The 16,205-nt window shown below is 44.4% G+C and overlaps 1 protein-coding gene across 1 annotated transcript in view; it reads left to right on the top strand.

Annotated features, from left to right (window-relative positions):
* The first annotated feature begins 1,150 nt into the window (after positions 1 to 1,150).
* Positions 1,151 to 16,205, top strand: part of GTF3C6 (general transcription factor IIIC subunit 6) — a 71,200-nt gene continuing 56,145 nt past the window's right edge. Inside the window, exon 1 of the mRNA XM_069229372.1 lies at positions 1,151 to 1,298. Coding sequence (XP_069085473.1) covers positions 1,209 to 1,298 — 90 coding nt within the window. The 5' untranslated portion in view covers positions 1,151 to 1,208. The remainder of the gene's footprint in view (positions 1,299 to 16,205) is intronic.

Below are 16,205 nucleotides of genomic sequence, written 5' to 3'. Positions count from 1 at the left end.
AGAGGGCTGTTCACAGTCAAGGTTGGTATTTAGGGAAACACTGTACTGTGATTGGTGTATACTCTTGGACTACTTGTTTTCTCCTATTGGCCATGTTTTGTTTGCCTGCTGGGATTTGTAGTTTTTTCTCTCGACTGCTGCTATTTAATAAAACAAGAAAATAAATGCATAATACTCGCCTCTGTGTCTTTAATAAAATTAAGACTTTTATTCATAACTTACTAGGAAAATCTACATTAGTCCTTACTACTAATAATTTCCAAAATTGGAGCGCTTTGGTTAAATGCATTATGTGAAGAAACAAAATTAGACATGACTGAAATGTTCAAGTTTTTAAGACTTACAGGCCTGCAAATATGTTGCATAGAACAATGTTTAATGATACAATCATTTATACAAATTAAAGTGAAATGTATTCGATGTTGGATCAAACATCGAATACATCATGATTATTAAGAAACAGTTTGCCTGGCTATAGCTGATCCGGTGTGTTTGAATGCAATCCTTGCAAACTTTTCTTTTTATGAAAAAGTACTTACTAACTTTCCAAAAGGCTATACAGTATTGTATCTGACAAAATAGTGCCGTGGGGAGTTGTGATCCCTAACATTATTCTACTATTAGCTTCGCCATACTGCTAGTCTTGTACAAATCGCACATCGAGATATTACATAACACTACACTGACAGTGGCAACTGAAAAGAAAAGACCGCTCCTTCCAGATATGCCATTAGGGCCAAATGCGATTAGGGAGGAAGGTGAGAATGGCAGCCATCTTAGAACTGCCCCTCGGCAAATTCAATATTTCTTTTTCCAAAACAAAGAAAATCCAAATGATTTCGAGTACGATGCCTAAAAAGGATAATATGGTACTGATAAATACTATAAATGTATTGTAGGTTTTAATGTGCTACAAAGTCCATACTTTCTTACTATACCTGTATGTACTAAATGTGCGGTTTTCTGGCTCGCCGTACGTAATGGTTTTGTGAAGAATAATCCAAAATTTGCTAGTTTTCGTTTTTGTGTTGCCATTTGAACGCCCTGTTCTGTATGACAGAATCTAAGATGACCGCCACGTTCCCAACAACTCCACTGTCCTTCTTTTGTCTTCACAGCCGTCGTTTCTCGTCTTCTTCGTTCACCTGCAGCAGCCATGTTTGTAAAGTCAGCCGAGCGTTATTAGAAGGTAACGTTGGTGCTTTGAGATGGAGGTGCCCACCGTGGGCCCTGCTGGAACGGCTGGGGTTGATCTACCGCAGGAGAATGACGACGATGATGATGAGGAAGAAGAAGAGGTATGAAAAGCAGAGGGATGGTTACATCACAATATTATTTTACGCTGGCAAGATGGCTCCCGTGAGTTAACGTAAGGCTAGTATTCCGTAGGTCATGAGTTCGAATCCCGTAATTTCCACGTTGTTTGCCTACTTCTTCGATATTGTGGAATTGTGCACCGTTAAATAGGGATAATGATGCCCTCTGTATACAACACATAGAAGCGTTGGATAAAAACATGTTATTAGGCAGAGCTCCAGGAAGCTCTCGAATAAATAAATATATAGTTATTTCTGTGCTTTTCCACAGAGTCGCCTTGGTAAGGAACTTAAATGGCGCTGCGCTCTCATATACCTTTCACACAGTGCTCTAAAATAACATTAAGTTGATAAGTATAGAACCTACCATATAACTCCCATAAGAAAAACCTACTAATCCTCAACCTTGGCTCTGGGTCCCACACTTAAGTACCAAACAGAGCAGAACTGAGTCCCACACCCAGAATTCTGAGTAAAAGAGGATGAACTACACACAAATGGACCAGGGAAACAAGAACCCAGATGTCTTCCTAGATAGGGTCCACACCTCCATAAATCACCAACACTACACACTGTGCACCTTATATAAACAACAAAGCGAAAAGGGAATAAAATAACTATGCCTAGAAAACGTCTTGGCAACGCCACCCCCACTCCACAACTATCATGGTCTCATGTTAACACCTTAATATACCACACATAACTCTTGCTCACAGTTAATGATGAACAAAGAGAAGCTGTCACCACATCCATCCTTTTTCTAGTGCCATTCAAAGCACACTCAACACGCCAAGTACCACACATTAGGGGTTAGACTAAGGCATTGTTGTGCTGATGTCCACATCACCGCACTAAAATGCATTAGTCACAAAAAATATACCACCCCAGCGACCAAGGCGCTTTGTATGCTGCCCTGCTGCATGCTCTTGGCCTCACAACAGTGGCCTAATCAAACTTTATTTTCACCCTGAAAATATTAAATACATTGCACCATGCAGTGACCCGGGATATCACCCAGTTATTGAGGCAGTTTAATAAAACAAGTTGCCCTGCCCGGCTAGATAGAATACCACGTGGTCTCTCAGTCGTGAATGCAGACAATCGGGGCCTGTCAGCAGAGACCGTGCCTTAATCTCTATGGTGGAGCCAAAGGAGGTGTCTTGCCTGATATTTGGCCTCTACCAGCAACGCCCTTGCCTCACTGTGACCACACTGCAGGACTGGCTGAGAGTAGACACTGAGACTGCAGGCGACAGGTTTTTTTTTGTTTTGTTTTTTGCCGTACCCACTCTGCCGCCCGAGTGGCGCCTTGTCCAGGAGGGTGGCAACCCAAGGAGGTAGCGCTCATTGGCACTGAGCATAACCGTGGCAGGTTTTTTACTGATCACTGCCAGCTGAATACACACAGCTGCTGGGCTTCTGCCTCTCCTGGCCTGAAACGAGAGGTGCAGTAACAGGAATCACTCTCCCGTCTGAAGCCAGGCAGAGAACGCCAAGGCCGGGCCCTCTCATATTCAATACTGCAGCACTCCAGAGCACCAAATGATCACCCCCCGCACTGTCAGCCACATGACAACACTCTTGCTCAGTCTGGCAGTGAATGACTGGGTTGGCACTTATGACTCTTGGCACAGGAGAGTTAAACAGGGCTGTAAATGGGGTTATACTAAGACTGGGATAGGCCCGTACTGTTGGCACCTTTCCCAGAAAATAATACCATATTTGTTATTTCAATATTCAGCAAATGCCTGAGCATGGTAAATAGGGTTTATATAAAATTGTCCCTATTCATTTTTAAAACTGCTTTTCTGCTTATGTTTAATTGTCAGTCAATGATCATTTTGGCAGCTCCTGGACACCTTTTTAACTCCTTTGTTCTTATGTTTGCCGTTTTATGTAGGTACTGATAAGGGGAAAAAATACAAACTTAAGATGATTTTCTTTTTTGTGCCAGCAAAGACAATAAAATACTCATCAGGCAAGGTGGCAACCTTATTTAAGGCTAATTCTGATTGATGTAGATGGGAGTAGAATGGTTTGAACTGGCTGCGTTGGATGGCTGATTATGGTGTTTGAATGCACTGGGCAGGGCCAGGATGGTTCTAATGATTGCTTCTTCTGGTGGATGGGAGTGGGGCTAGAATGGCTTTGAACTGACTGGGCTGGCTCTGATGGATTTAAATGGGGTTAGAGCTATTGAGAAACGGTAAATCTGCTGGATGTGTACACAGTTTGAACACAGTGAGTGGGTTGGCTGTTTCTTATACTACTAATGGAGTTAGGATGAACTGGGCTGGGTCATACTACTTCTTGGATGCGCTAATAGCGTTAGAATGTATTCAGGCTAGTGCTTCTCATTGCTCAAAATGGGGTAGGCAGTTTATGATATTTAGCACCCTATACAGACTCTATTGCTTTGTTTTGATGGTAAGAAAGTGTCACTCGAGATGTCACACATCAGGTAGTAGAGTGTCACTCATAGCAAGTCTGAAACTATACTATGGAAGGCAATCTGAAAACGTGGCTGCTATGCACATATCCCCCTTCCATATCCTTTCCCTCACTTTACTCATAGCGGGCAGGTTTTAGCTTTCCTTAAGTGTGACATTTCTCAATTCTCAGTCTGACATTTTTGTACTTTATGTATAACACTTTGAGTGACACTCTGGTGCAAGTAGAATAATGGAGTAACATCCACATACAGCAATACATTTCAGAAATGAATGACCATCATTAGTGCAATTTAGTGGCCTTAACCACTACCACACAGTGATAACCAGACAAAATGAGTTTGACCCTTCCAATAAAAATCTCTTCTAGCCAGGTCAGATACAGCTTTACAGCATTTCACTGAATCTGCTAACCAGGGACATCTCATAATTAACCATGATGCAGGGGAAAACACAAAATTGGCCTGGATAGCTTTTGTGGAAAAAGGTATGGTATGAGGGCCTCAAGGCATAACTGCCCTACACATCCAGCAAAGGGCTCAGCACTGGGAGGAGAAAGCCCTAGCAGTCAAGTGGTTAAAATGCCCTCTTTGTTAAATCAAGCCTCTTCAAAAACAATTTACTGAAACTAATAGGCACAGATGGTGAAAACCCAGGACTGTTCTTGAAAATCTGGGAGCCATGGTCACCCCATACACTTGGCTCTTGTTTAGTGAAAAAATTCATCAAGCTTCAAGAAGACAGAAAACATCTATGTCGGTGCTAGCTTATTTTACACACAGAATAAGTAGCACATCAAGTGTGTCTGTGGCGCAAGCTTCCCAAAACAAACAGTACATATGAGCTTCTGTTGTGAAAGCTTCCCTTATTCGACAAGACATGTAGCAGCTGCATTCATACTGAGGTAGAAAGGCATCTGCAACGTTTAAAGAGAGGAATAATTTGTGTTGCTAACCTTTTTTGTGCTCAAACCTCTTGGACCTTTGTCTTTGTTCATTTGGTTTTTATCTGATTTGTATTATTTGATCACTGACATGTATGTGCTATATCCATGGTGCATATGACTTTTTTTTATTTGTCTTGTCCAATATGTTTTTATACTGAATGTTTCTATGTGGCAGTACTAAGTCAAATAAGGACTAAATAAGACAGAATATTTCAGAAGCCTTTTCTTGTCGCATATGATTTATGTTCATATCCTCTCAAAACAGTACTTTATTTATGGTTGTTGAAGGGTTCCCCTGGCTTGTTCTTCTTTTATAGCCACATAGATTATTGTAGCTGTAAACCCTTTATCCTTTACAGAATGTCTTCCTGAAAGAAAATCACTCAAATTCATATCTGCACTTATTTTTGACATATGGGTTTTCCACAGTATTCAAACTAGGTTGCATCAACCACCTTTGGCACAACTTCCCTTCACTGTAGATAGTTATTGTCAGAAGAGAAAGTGTCTGACCGGTGGCTCTAGACAGAAACCTGTAGATACACGTCAGTATCTGTTGGTCATAAGGCTGCTCCATCTGAAACAAACAATGTTAAATAGCATACTCCATTTATAACAATTTAATTTAAGTAAATATTATTAATGTTTTCTTTCCATTTCCAGTCTGTAAAATGTTCCAAATTGACTGTGAGAAAAGACCTCTTTTTGACATGGTTAACCCCCCACGTTTGGCCTGATGTGTAATGTAGCTTAGAAATTGTAGTGCCCAAGGCCCCTGATAACCGGGTTCCCTGGGCCAGAGCTCTTTCCCTGAAAACTGCTAAGATGCATTGGCACAATTGGATACACCTTTAGCTACCACTATAAGTCCCTAGTAAAAGGTACTTAGGTACTCAGGGCATGAGGGTCTAAGGGTAGGCCCCTGAGGGAAGCAGCACTGATTTTGCCACCCTCTAGAGCCATGCATCCAGATGCACTCACACTGCCAATGGAGGCTGGGTCTCCTGCTGCAAACCTAAAACACAAACTCGACATGGCACTCTGCTTGTGTGCCCAGTCCACCATAAACTGCATAAACTATGGATAACACACCCCTCTGGCAGGCCTTCCAGCCCTAAGGCAGGGTGCATCACAGTATATGTGAGGGCATAGCTGCGTGAGCAATATGCCCCCACTGTGTCCTTGCCAAACCTGGGACATAGTGAGTGAACAGAGCAGCCATTTTAATTCAGGTGCTGGACACTGGTCAGCATACGTTTCCCAGCTACATGACAACAACTCTGCACCCTGGGTTGTTTGGGATCAATCAACTCCGAATGATAAATCCAAACTGGTGCCAGTATTGTATTGTATTGTATTGTAATCGTATTTATATAGCGCTTACTACCCCTGACGAGGCGTCGAAGTGCTTTTCGATGAGTAACACGCTACTGAGGAACCCAACAACAATTAGTGATGGATTAGTATCGTTAAATAATGAGTACAGTTTTAGTATTATTATGAGTTAATTTGAGCCGCGGATATGAGAGTTTGTTAGTTAGATTGACTGGAGTAATGGAGGGGTGGAGGAGGAAAGAAATCCAGAAGTGTTAATTGGGAGTATATCCTTCATTTACTCAGCCCAAAGGCTTGGGATGAGTAAAGGGGGGCGGAGGGGGAAGACTATGTGGGAGGGTTAGGGAGAGCATAGTAGCAGGGTGAGATGAATGCAGGAGAATATAGTAGGGTTGTGTGGGAGGTCACAGAGGTAGAGTGAGGTTTGGTGAGTTAGATGTGGAAGCGGAGGGAAGAGCTTAGGCAGAGATATTTAGGAGATGAAAGTGGTAGAAGGGATTTGGGATGAGTCAGAGTGAGAATGGAGGATAGTTTGATAGAGACATGACATAAGAGTGATGAGTAGATAAGTGTGATAAGATGAGAGCAGGAATTCATAGATATCTAGTATAACAACCCACCCAGGAGCCATGCAATGATCCACGAACATGCCAAGCACAGAAACAACATATACACATACATACACATATATATATATATATATATATATATATATATATATATATATATATATATATACATACACACACACACACACACATGAATACACACACATATGCACATACAATGCATAATTAGAATCATGGGTAAAAAATAGTTAGTCAGACAAGTTTAAAGAGTGTTTCTGTATTTTATTGTTATGACATAGTAGCAATACATATTTTCCAAAGAAACTATAAATAAATAGAAATATACATATAATCTGAAAAAAATATTTATCCACATAGGCATATGCAGTTCATAGTTGTTTGAAAAAGGTGGTTATTCAGGAAAGAGCCAACTCTTGAGTAGTTTTCTGAAGACAAGAAAGTTATCTGTGGCTCTTATAGTTGGGGGTAATGAATTCCATAGTTTGGCTGCTTGGACGGAGAAGGATGTACCACCTATAGTCTTTTTCTTGTATGGTGGTGTTCTAAGGCGGGGTGCCAATCTTGAGCGGAGTGTTCTTTGTTGTATGTATTTGGTAATTTTCTTTCTGATAAAAAGCAGTCCTGTTCCATGTATAGCTTTGTGGGTGATACAAAGCAGCTTGAAAGTGCATCTTCTGGCAACAGGTAACCAGTGTAGTGCTCTCAAGGCAGGGGAGATGTGGGCTTGCAGCTTTATATGTAGTAGTAGCCTGGCTGCGGAATTCTGGATACGTTGTAGTTTTTTCATAACAGATAGAGATGATCCATGGTAGAGGCTATTGGCATAATCCAGTTTGGATAGTACAAGTGAGAAAGTAGCTTGCACCTTGTGTGGAAATCCGAGGTGGGGAAGATGCGTCGTAAAGTCTTTAAGGTGATGAAGCTTGTGCGTGCTAATTTGGGTACTTGGGCATTCATAGTTAACTTGGAATCCATGGTGATTCCTAGGTTTTTAACTTCCTTGGATAATTGAGGAGGTGGTCCGAGATCGTCAGGCCAGACGCACAGAGGGTCATAATTTTTCCAGTCACCACATATGAGTATTTCTGTTTTGGAGGTATTTAGTTTGAGATGGCTCCAGGTCATCCACTGATAAACGGCTCTGAGGCAACTAAAGATTTCTGAGTTTTCAATGTTTTTGGGGCCTTCTAATTTAAGTAGTATTTGTGTGTCATCTGCATAGTTGTAGCATGTGAGATGGAAATCATTGATCAGTTCTGGTAAAGATATCATGTAGATGTTGAAAAGCAAAGGTGAGATGATTGACCCTTGGGGGACCCCTGCTTTTGTGATGTAGGGTTCGGACGAGAAGTGGGGCGAGCGGATAATATTCGCTCTTTTTTGAAGATAGGAAGTAATCCAGTTGAGAACTATCCCTTGTATGCCGGCTTCGTGGAGTCTTTGAGTTAGGGTATCATGGTCAACCGTATCAAAGGCAGGTGAGAGGTCCAAGAGAAGTAGAGCAGCAACTCCATTTCGGTCGACTGTGTTTTTAAGATCGTCCCAGATTGCCATGAGTGCCGATTCAGTGCTTCTTCCTGGGCGGAATCCAGTTTGGAAGTCTAAAAGTATAGAATTGTCTTCAATGAATTGTGACATCTGGGCGAATGCTGCTCTTTCTATCAATTTGCCCAGGAAAGGTCCATTTGTGATTGGTCTGTAGTTGTTGGGGTCTTGCGGGTCTAGGTTTGTTTTCTTTAATAAAGGTCATATGTATGCCTTTTTCAGGTCTGCAGGAAAAGTTCCTGAAGTTAAAGGGTTGTTGATGATTCTTCTTACAGGTGTGGCAGCAGAAGTAGATAGCAGGATGTTCTTGAAGATTTGTGGTGGGCAAGGGTCAGAAGGGCAACCCTAAATGTTCCCAGGGGTCACCTGCAAAAGCTACCCTGGCATGGTTGCTGACTAGTCATATCCAGCCTGCCACCTCCAGACACCCAATCTACAAACCTTGAGGGAGAGATCTTGACCCCAGTCCTGCTGCTAGCAGCATATGGTCACCTCCTGTGTAAATCCCCACTTTTGGTGGGAGCAAAGGCGGGGAACTATATAAAGAGAAGGAGGAGTGGCCCCACCTGGCATGCACCACCCCTAAGGTGTTGTCTGCGAGGTGGGCACTCCATTTCAGTTTCCCCCATCTTGGATGGAAGGAAAATAGCCAATCAGGAATCAGGAAGTGACCCTACCCACAGTAAGTGGTCACTGTAGTGGGTGTAACCACCCAAAAGTAGATGTTCCATTGGTCACTACAAGGTTTCCCCTAAACCGCCCACTAAATTCAGTATTTAGTGTGCATCTCTAGACCAGGTAATCAGATTTGACGGACAAAAGAAGACCAGCACCAAGAAGATCCAAGGCACGAGAACTATGGACCTTATGCACAAAGAAAAGGCGCCAAACCCTGCCTGCTGCACCTAGGACCTGACAATCGCTGCTGAGGAGCTGCTGGACAACTGGAAAAACTCTAAAAAAAAAACAGAGGACCTCCATGCTTCGAAAACCTCCATAGAACTCCTTCCAGAGTGGAGGTATTACTCTGCAACAGCAAGTCACCAACAAGCCAGTCAAGGTCACTTCACTGACCAGCTGCTAACTCCTGAACCGGAATTTGCAGCTGGACCCAACGACACTCTGATGACTGTGAGGACAAACCATGCAAGTTTACTAAGTTTTGTGGCACTGTGCCCTCCTGTGGTTAAACCGTACCAATACCCTGGGTATTGGTCTGCAAACATCAGACACCAGGAGAACCAGTCTGCCCGGGGCTGTAAAAGGGCCAGGAGGAAGCCCCAGTCGAGGGACTTCAGGAACACCTCAGACCTCCTGCCAGAGTGCCCCCATTGTCCTGCAAACAGCTTTTGAACCAACTTACCTCCTGCTCCAGAAGGCATTCTTGCACACAACTTCTGGCTCACTGATTCGCTCTGCACCCAGCCGCCCTGTGGCCTGCAATGAAGAACCTGCTGTTCCCTAAGGGTTCCCCCACCCCTTGTGACCTCAACAGTCCAAGGGGACCCAGAGGAACCATCCTTAAACTTACCTGTGCAGTGCTTTTCCAAGTGCTCCACCGCAGTGGCCCTGTACCAGCTCCAGAGACATTTCACCATTGCTTCCGCTGGAACTGGGAGCTGCCCAAACTTCTCCAGCCGGCACAGTGTTTCAATGATAGGCTAAATCAACAACTGGTAGACCTAGGTCCACTTTCCTCTCAAGAACTGGGGAGGAAGGCAGACCATTGGGTCAAGACAAGGGTGACCAAAACTGCCACTGGTGGGGGAGACCAAAAGAAAGATGCCGAAATGCCCCCCCAAGAGAAAGATGGGAGCCAAAGTCAAAACAACAACGAGTCTTCACAAGGCCCCCAAAAACCTGCACAGGAGGATGGGCCCAGAGACTCATCAAGGTCTAGGGGTGAGTACAAAGGTAGACACTTTGATCCCAGCAAGACTTCGTGCCATGACTGAAAAACTGAAGGGCACTAAACACCAAACTGGAGACTCTAGCGATAAAAACAAAAAGAATGCCTCTAGTCAGTCTGAAGTAAATGTAGTTGCTAATCTCCAGATGGGATCAGAGGTATGGTCTAACCATGTCGGTGACCCCACAGAGGCAACATTAGGCATTGAAGGTGGGATAGATTTTTCCTGTGCTGCCTGGCCAAGTAATATGCAAAAATAGAGACAGCACCCTTTGATTAATGGGGAGAAAGTGGAAGCACTCAGGGACACAGGAGCTAACGTTACCATGGTAACTCAGCACTTGGTTGGCCCAAATCAGTTCCTGGTAGGGAAGTATTATCCTGTCACCAATGCTGACAATGAGACAAAGTTCCATCCCATGGCTATGGTAATCTTTGAGTGGGGGGAAAGTAGTAGGGCAAAAAAAGTGGTTGTGTCCTCATCCATTCCAGTAGATTGTCTGCTTGGAGTTGACCTGGAGCATTTCTCCCTGAGCTGATGTAGAACTGAAAACCCATGCTGCAATGCTAGGGATCCCTCAGTGGGCATGTGCCAAGACAAGGGCACAAAGCAAACTTCAGAGAGAAAAAGGAGAGCTGAATCCTGAAATAGTGGACCAGCCTCCCAAGGGAAAAGGCAAGAAGACTGACGGACCAGCTTCAAAACAGATCTCAAATCAGGATCCCTCTTCCCAGGAAGTGGAGTCAACCTTTTTGAGGAAACTGAGCCTGAAGAGCTTGGGCCTTACCCCCCAGAGCTCTTGGGCACAGGGGGACACTCCAGGACAGATCTGTGCCGGAACAGAGGACCTGCCCCACTATTGAAGGTTTGAGGCAGAAAGCTGCACAGGAAGAGTTAGGGAATGTCAGTGGTACCCGCAGGGTTTATTGGGAAGAGGGGCTCCTGTGGAATGAGGCCAGAAACCTTAAACCTGGTGCAACCAGGAGGATGGTAGTTCCCCAGCAGTTCAGAGAATTTCTCCTCACTATAGCCCTTGACATTCCCCTAGCTGAGCATCTGGGCCAAAATAAAACTTGGAGCAGGTTGGTTAACCATGTTTATTGGCCAGGAATGTTACAAAAAGTGAGGGACTTTTGTCAGTCCTGCCCCACCTGCCAGAAAGTGGCAAAGCAGGTGGGCACTTAAAGCCCCCCCTTAATGCCACTACCCGTGGTTTGGGTACCCTTTGAAAGCTTAGGGGTCGACATTGTTGGCCCCCTTGACCCTCAAACAGCATCAGGACACAGATACATACTAGTGGTAGTGGATCATGCCACTAGGTATCTGGACCATTACTGCATCTGCAGTTGCCAAAGCCCTCCTGGGTATCTTCACCAGGGTAGAGTTGCCTAAGGAGATAGTATCAGACAGATGTTCAAACTTCATGTCTGCATACCTAAAACATGGTAAAGGAATGTGGGGTGACCCTATAAGTTCACCACCCCATACCATCCTCAAACAAATGGGCTGGTTGAGATATTTAACCAGACCCTAAAGGCATGACTGGAGGACTCCTTGAAAAACTCAGAAGATGTGATGTCCTGCTTCCTTGCCTGTTGTTTGACTACAGGGAAGTGCCACAAAAGGGAGTAGGTTTCTCTCCATTTGAACTTTAGTTTGGGTACCCTGCTAGGGGGCCACTAAGTCTTGTGAGGGAAGGCTGGGAGAAGCCTCTCTAGGAGCCCAACAAGATATTGTGGACTATGTGCTTGGCCTACGTTCAAGAATGGCTGAGTATGGAGAAAGCCAGCAAACATCTTCAGGCCAGCCAGGCGTTGCAAAAGCTCTGATATGACCAGAAAGCTGCTACGTGGAGTTCCAACCAGGGCAGAAAGTTTGGGTGTTGGAGCCTGTTGCTCCAAGAACCCTCCAAGACAAATGGTCTGGGATCTATCCCATATTTGAAAGAAAAGGGGAGGTCACTTATCTAGTTGACCTAGGCAGTTGCATACACCTAAAAAGAATCATACGCGTCAACCGCCTAAAACCCTTCTATGACAGAGCTGATGTGACCATGCTCCTGGTTACAGATGAGGGACAGGAAGATGAGAGTGACCCTCTCTGTGATCTCCTCTCCAGCAACCCCCAAAATGATTCTGTGGATGGAGTGGTCTTGTCAGACACCCCCACAGAACAACAGCAAACTGATTGCAGGTAAATATTCAACCAGTATGCTTGCTTATTCTCTCTGACCCCTGGAAAACAACCTGGTGTACCCGTGATGTTGATACTGGTGACAGCCTGCTTGTCAAGAACAAGATTTATAGACAGACCATGTCAGAGAGAGTATCCAGGCAGAAGTTAAAAACATGCTGGATTTGGGTATCATTGAACCCTCTGAGAGACCCTGGACTAGCTGTTTTGTATTACTTCTGACTGAGCAAAAATACACACACTGAAAGGAGTAGAAAAGAGTCTCTGGAATGCACCTCTTAATCTGAAGAAGACATTTATTATATCTTTTTGCAAGGCTCTTGAAGGAAGGCCTGTATAATCGAAGAGTGTACTTTAAAAATGTGCAACAATGAAGTAAGACCATGTACAACGAATCTTCAATCTATAAACAGCAAATATATACATGCAAGGATACAAACACTTATCTATTGTGTGGTGTGTGTGTGTGTGTGTGTGTGTGTGTGTGTGTGTGTATATATATATATATATATATATATATATATATATATGTATATATATATATATATATTCATACACAGTGCAAAGCAAATAATTAATAGAAATGCATCACCGTTGGGCCTGTCACGTGCTTTATCTTTCTCCTGCCAGCAAGTTGATGACCCCGTTTCACTGAAACGAGAAAGAGAGAATTTTACCATTTTACCCTTATGGGAAATATATCAGACATTCGACGTCTGAAATCCTAATTGAGGTCTCTGAATCTCCCACTGTTGACCTGGGTCTCTTATATATCTTAAACAAATGAGGAAAGGGCTTTCTGGAAAAAACCCTCCTGCTGCGCAAGAAGTATTAAAAAATGCTGGCTATTTTAGGTCAAGATTACAAGAAACAGGTTAGAAATGGTCAGTTTTACAAGGTGTCTCTCCCAAGCCTAAGCCGTTCCCTGCTGAAGCATAAACATTATTCTAGCACATCCTTATCGTGCTGACTGACTGACTCCTCCTCGTTATGTCCTAGCTCTTTGGTGAGAAAAAGAACAAGCAGAATAGAAAACACGTTGCAAAACATGTTTTGTATGGAAAACTACTTGTACCTTTAACGTGGCAGTGAAGCTAAGGCTAAGCTGAATACAAAATGGAGTGTGTAACTTGTGACCACTAATGTGACGGTGGACAGCCAAGCCAAGTGCAAAGTGGTGCAACACGAAGTCAGTGGTCAAAACACCAATATCACTACACTAGCCCAGTAATTTTAGTTAATCCCCAAACCTCACTCCAAAGGAGAGACAAGGGAAATGAGGTTCTGTGTGGACTACAGGGGCCTCAGATCTGCGACAAAAACTGATGCACATCCAATTCTAAGAGCTGATAAGCTCATAGGCAGACTAGGGGCAGCCAAATGTCTGAGTACTTTTGATTTAACATCTGGGTACTGGCAAATTGGCCTGACCCCAGGAACAAAAGAGAGGCCATCATTTTCTACTCCTAGTGGGCATTATCAGTTTACTGTTATGCCCTTTGGATTACAAAATGCACCTGACACCTTCCAGATGTTGGTGAACCAAGTCCTTGGTGAACTGGAAACATTTAGTGCAACTTATCTGAATGATATAGCTGTGTATAGTTCCACCAGGCAGGATCTCCTGATCCACCTCAGGAAGGTCCTTGAGGCTCGGCAGAAGGCAGGCCAGTAAGTGTCAGATAGGGCAGGGGAAAGTTGTTTACTTTTGCCACCTTGCTGATGGAGACCAAGTCCAACCCCTTCAACTCAAGATTCAGATCATTCTGGCTTGGGAAGCTCCCACAGCCCATACACAGATCAGGACATTCCTTGGCTTGTCTGGGCATTATAGGAGATTTGTGAACGACTATGGCAGTATAGTTGCCCCTTCACAGAGCAAACCTCAAATAAAATGCCCAAAAAGGTTAAGTGGACAGTGAGTTGTCAAAAGCCTTTGACACCCTGAAGAATGATATGTGCTATGCTCCAGTCCTACAAGCACCAGACTACTCTAGGCACTTCATAGTCCAAACAGATGCTACTGAAATGGGGATAGAAGTGGTCCTTTCCCAGAAAAATTATGATAGACATGACCAGCCAGTTGCTTTTATAACCAAGAAACTACTCCACAGGGAACAAAATTGGAGTACCATAGGGACGGGAGCCTTTGCTGTGGTTTGGGCCCTGAAGAAGCTGAGGCCATAACTGTTTGGCTCTCACTTCATAATTCAGACTGACCACAGGCCTCTCAGATGGCTACAGCAGATGAAGGGTCAAAACCCCAAACTGCTTAGGTGCTCCATCTCCCTACAGGGAATGGATTTTCACGTGGAACACAGACCTGGAACTGCCCTTGCCAATGCAAATGGCCTTTTCAGGTTCTTCCACTTAGATGATGAAGACTCACTAGGGAAAGGGTAGTCTCATCCTGTTTCATTTTGGGGGCGGAGGGGATAGTGTGATAAAAGGCCTCTTTCTGACATGGTTAGCCCCCCACTTTTTGCCCGATGTATGAAGTAGCCTAGAAATTGTAGTGCCCAGTGCCCCTGCTAACCAAATAGCCAGAGCTATTTCCCTAAAAGCTGTTGTGATGCATTGGCACAATTAGATACGCCTTTAGCTACCACCTTGAGTTCCTATTAAAAGGTACTTAGGTTCCAGGGGCATGGGGTAGGCCTCTGAGGACAGCAGCACTGATTGTGCCACCCTCTAGGGCCATGCATCCGGATTTACCCAGCACTGCCATTGCAGGCTAGGTGTTCTGATGTTAACCTAAAATACATACTCGACATGGCACACTGCCTGTGTGCCCTGTCCGCCATACACTGCATACACTATGGATAAAACACTCCTCTCGAAGGCCTCCCAGCTCTAAGGCAGGGTACACCATATTATATGTGAGGTCATAGCTGCATGAGCAATATGCCCCCACTGTGTCCATAACAAACCTGGCATATAGTGAGTGAACAGAGGAGCCATCTTAATACAGGTGCTGGACACTGGTCAACACAAGTTTCCCAGCTACATGATGGCCACTCTGAACCCTGGCTTGTTTGGGATCAAACAACTCAGAATGATAAATCCAAACTGGTACCAGTATTGGATTTATCTCCAAATGTATTCAAAGGTCACCTTAGCAGTGCCTCCTGCAAAAGATAGATACCCTGGCATGGTTGCTGTTTGGTCATATCCAGCCTGCCACCTCCAGACACCCAATCCACAAAACTTGGGGGAGAGATCCATCTCTCTGGTTGGTAGAACAATGCCCTTCCTGGGTGGAGATTCTAACACCCCCTGCCTCAGGAATGTGCACTGCCCTGGCTGCGAGCTTCAAAAGGCGTGGCACTTTTGAAACTTGACTCCTAGGCCTGTTGCTAGCAGCACATGGTTACCCCCTTTGGAAGCCCCCACTTTTGGTGGGAGCAAAGGCGGGAAACTACACAAAGAGGAGGAGGAGTGGTCCTACCTGGCATGCACCACCCCTTAGTTGTTGCATGCAAGGTGGGCACTCCATTTCATTTTCCTTCATCTTGGATGGAAGGAAAATAGTAAATCAGGGTTAGGGAAGTGACCCTTCCTACAGGAAGTGGTCACTCTAGTAGGTGTAGCAACCCAAGGGTAGGTGTCCTATGGGTCTCTACCAGGTTCCCCCTAAAACACCTACTAAATTCAGTGTTTAGTAAGCATCCCTAGACCAGGTAATCAGATTCGATGGACAAAAGAAGACCAGCACCAAGAAGATCCAGTTCACAAGAACTGTGGATCTGCTGCACAAAGAAAAGGCTCCAAATCCTGCCTGCTGCACCCAGGACCCTACAATTGCTGCTGAGGAGCTGCTGGACAACTGGAAAAACTCTAAAGAACCCCAGAGGACCTCCAGGTTTTGAAAATCACCATAGAACCCCCACCAGAGGTACCACTCTGCAACAGCAAGTAAC

Source organism: Pleurodeles waltl, chromosome 4_1, assembly GCF_031143425.1.
Source record: "Pleurodeles waltl isolate 20211129_DDA chromosome 4_1, aPleWal1.hap1.20221129, whole genome shotgun sequence".
In the NCBI taxonomy this organism is placed as follows: domain Eukaryota; kingdom Metazoa; phylum Chordata; class Amphibia; order Caudata; family Salamandridae; genus Pleurodeles; species Pleurodeles waltl.
Note: the sequence above shows the minus strand (reverse complement) of the source record. Positions and strands in the feature narration are given on the sequence as shown.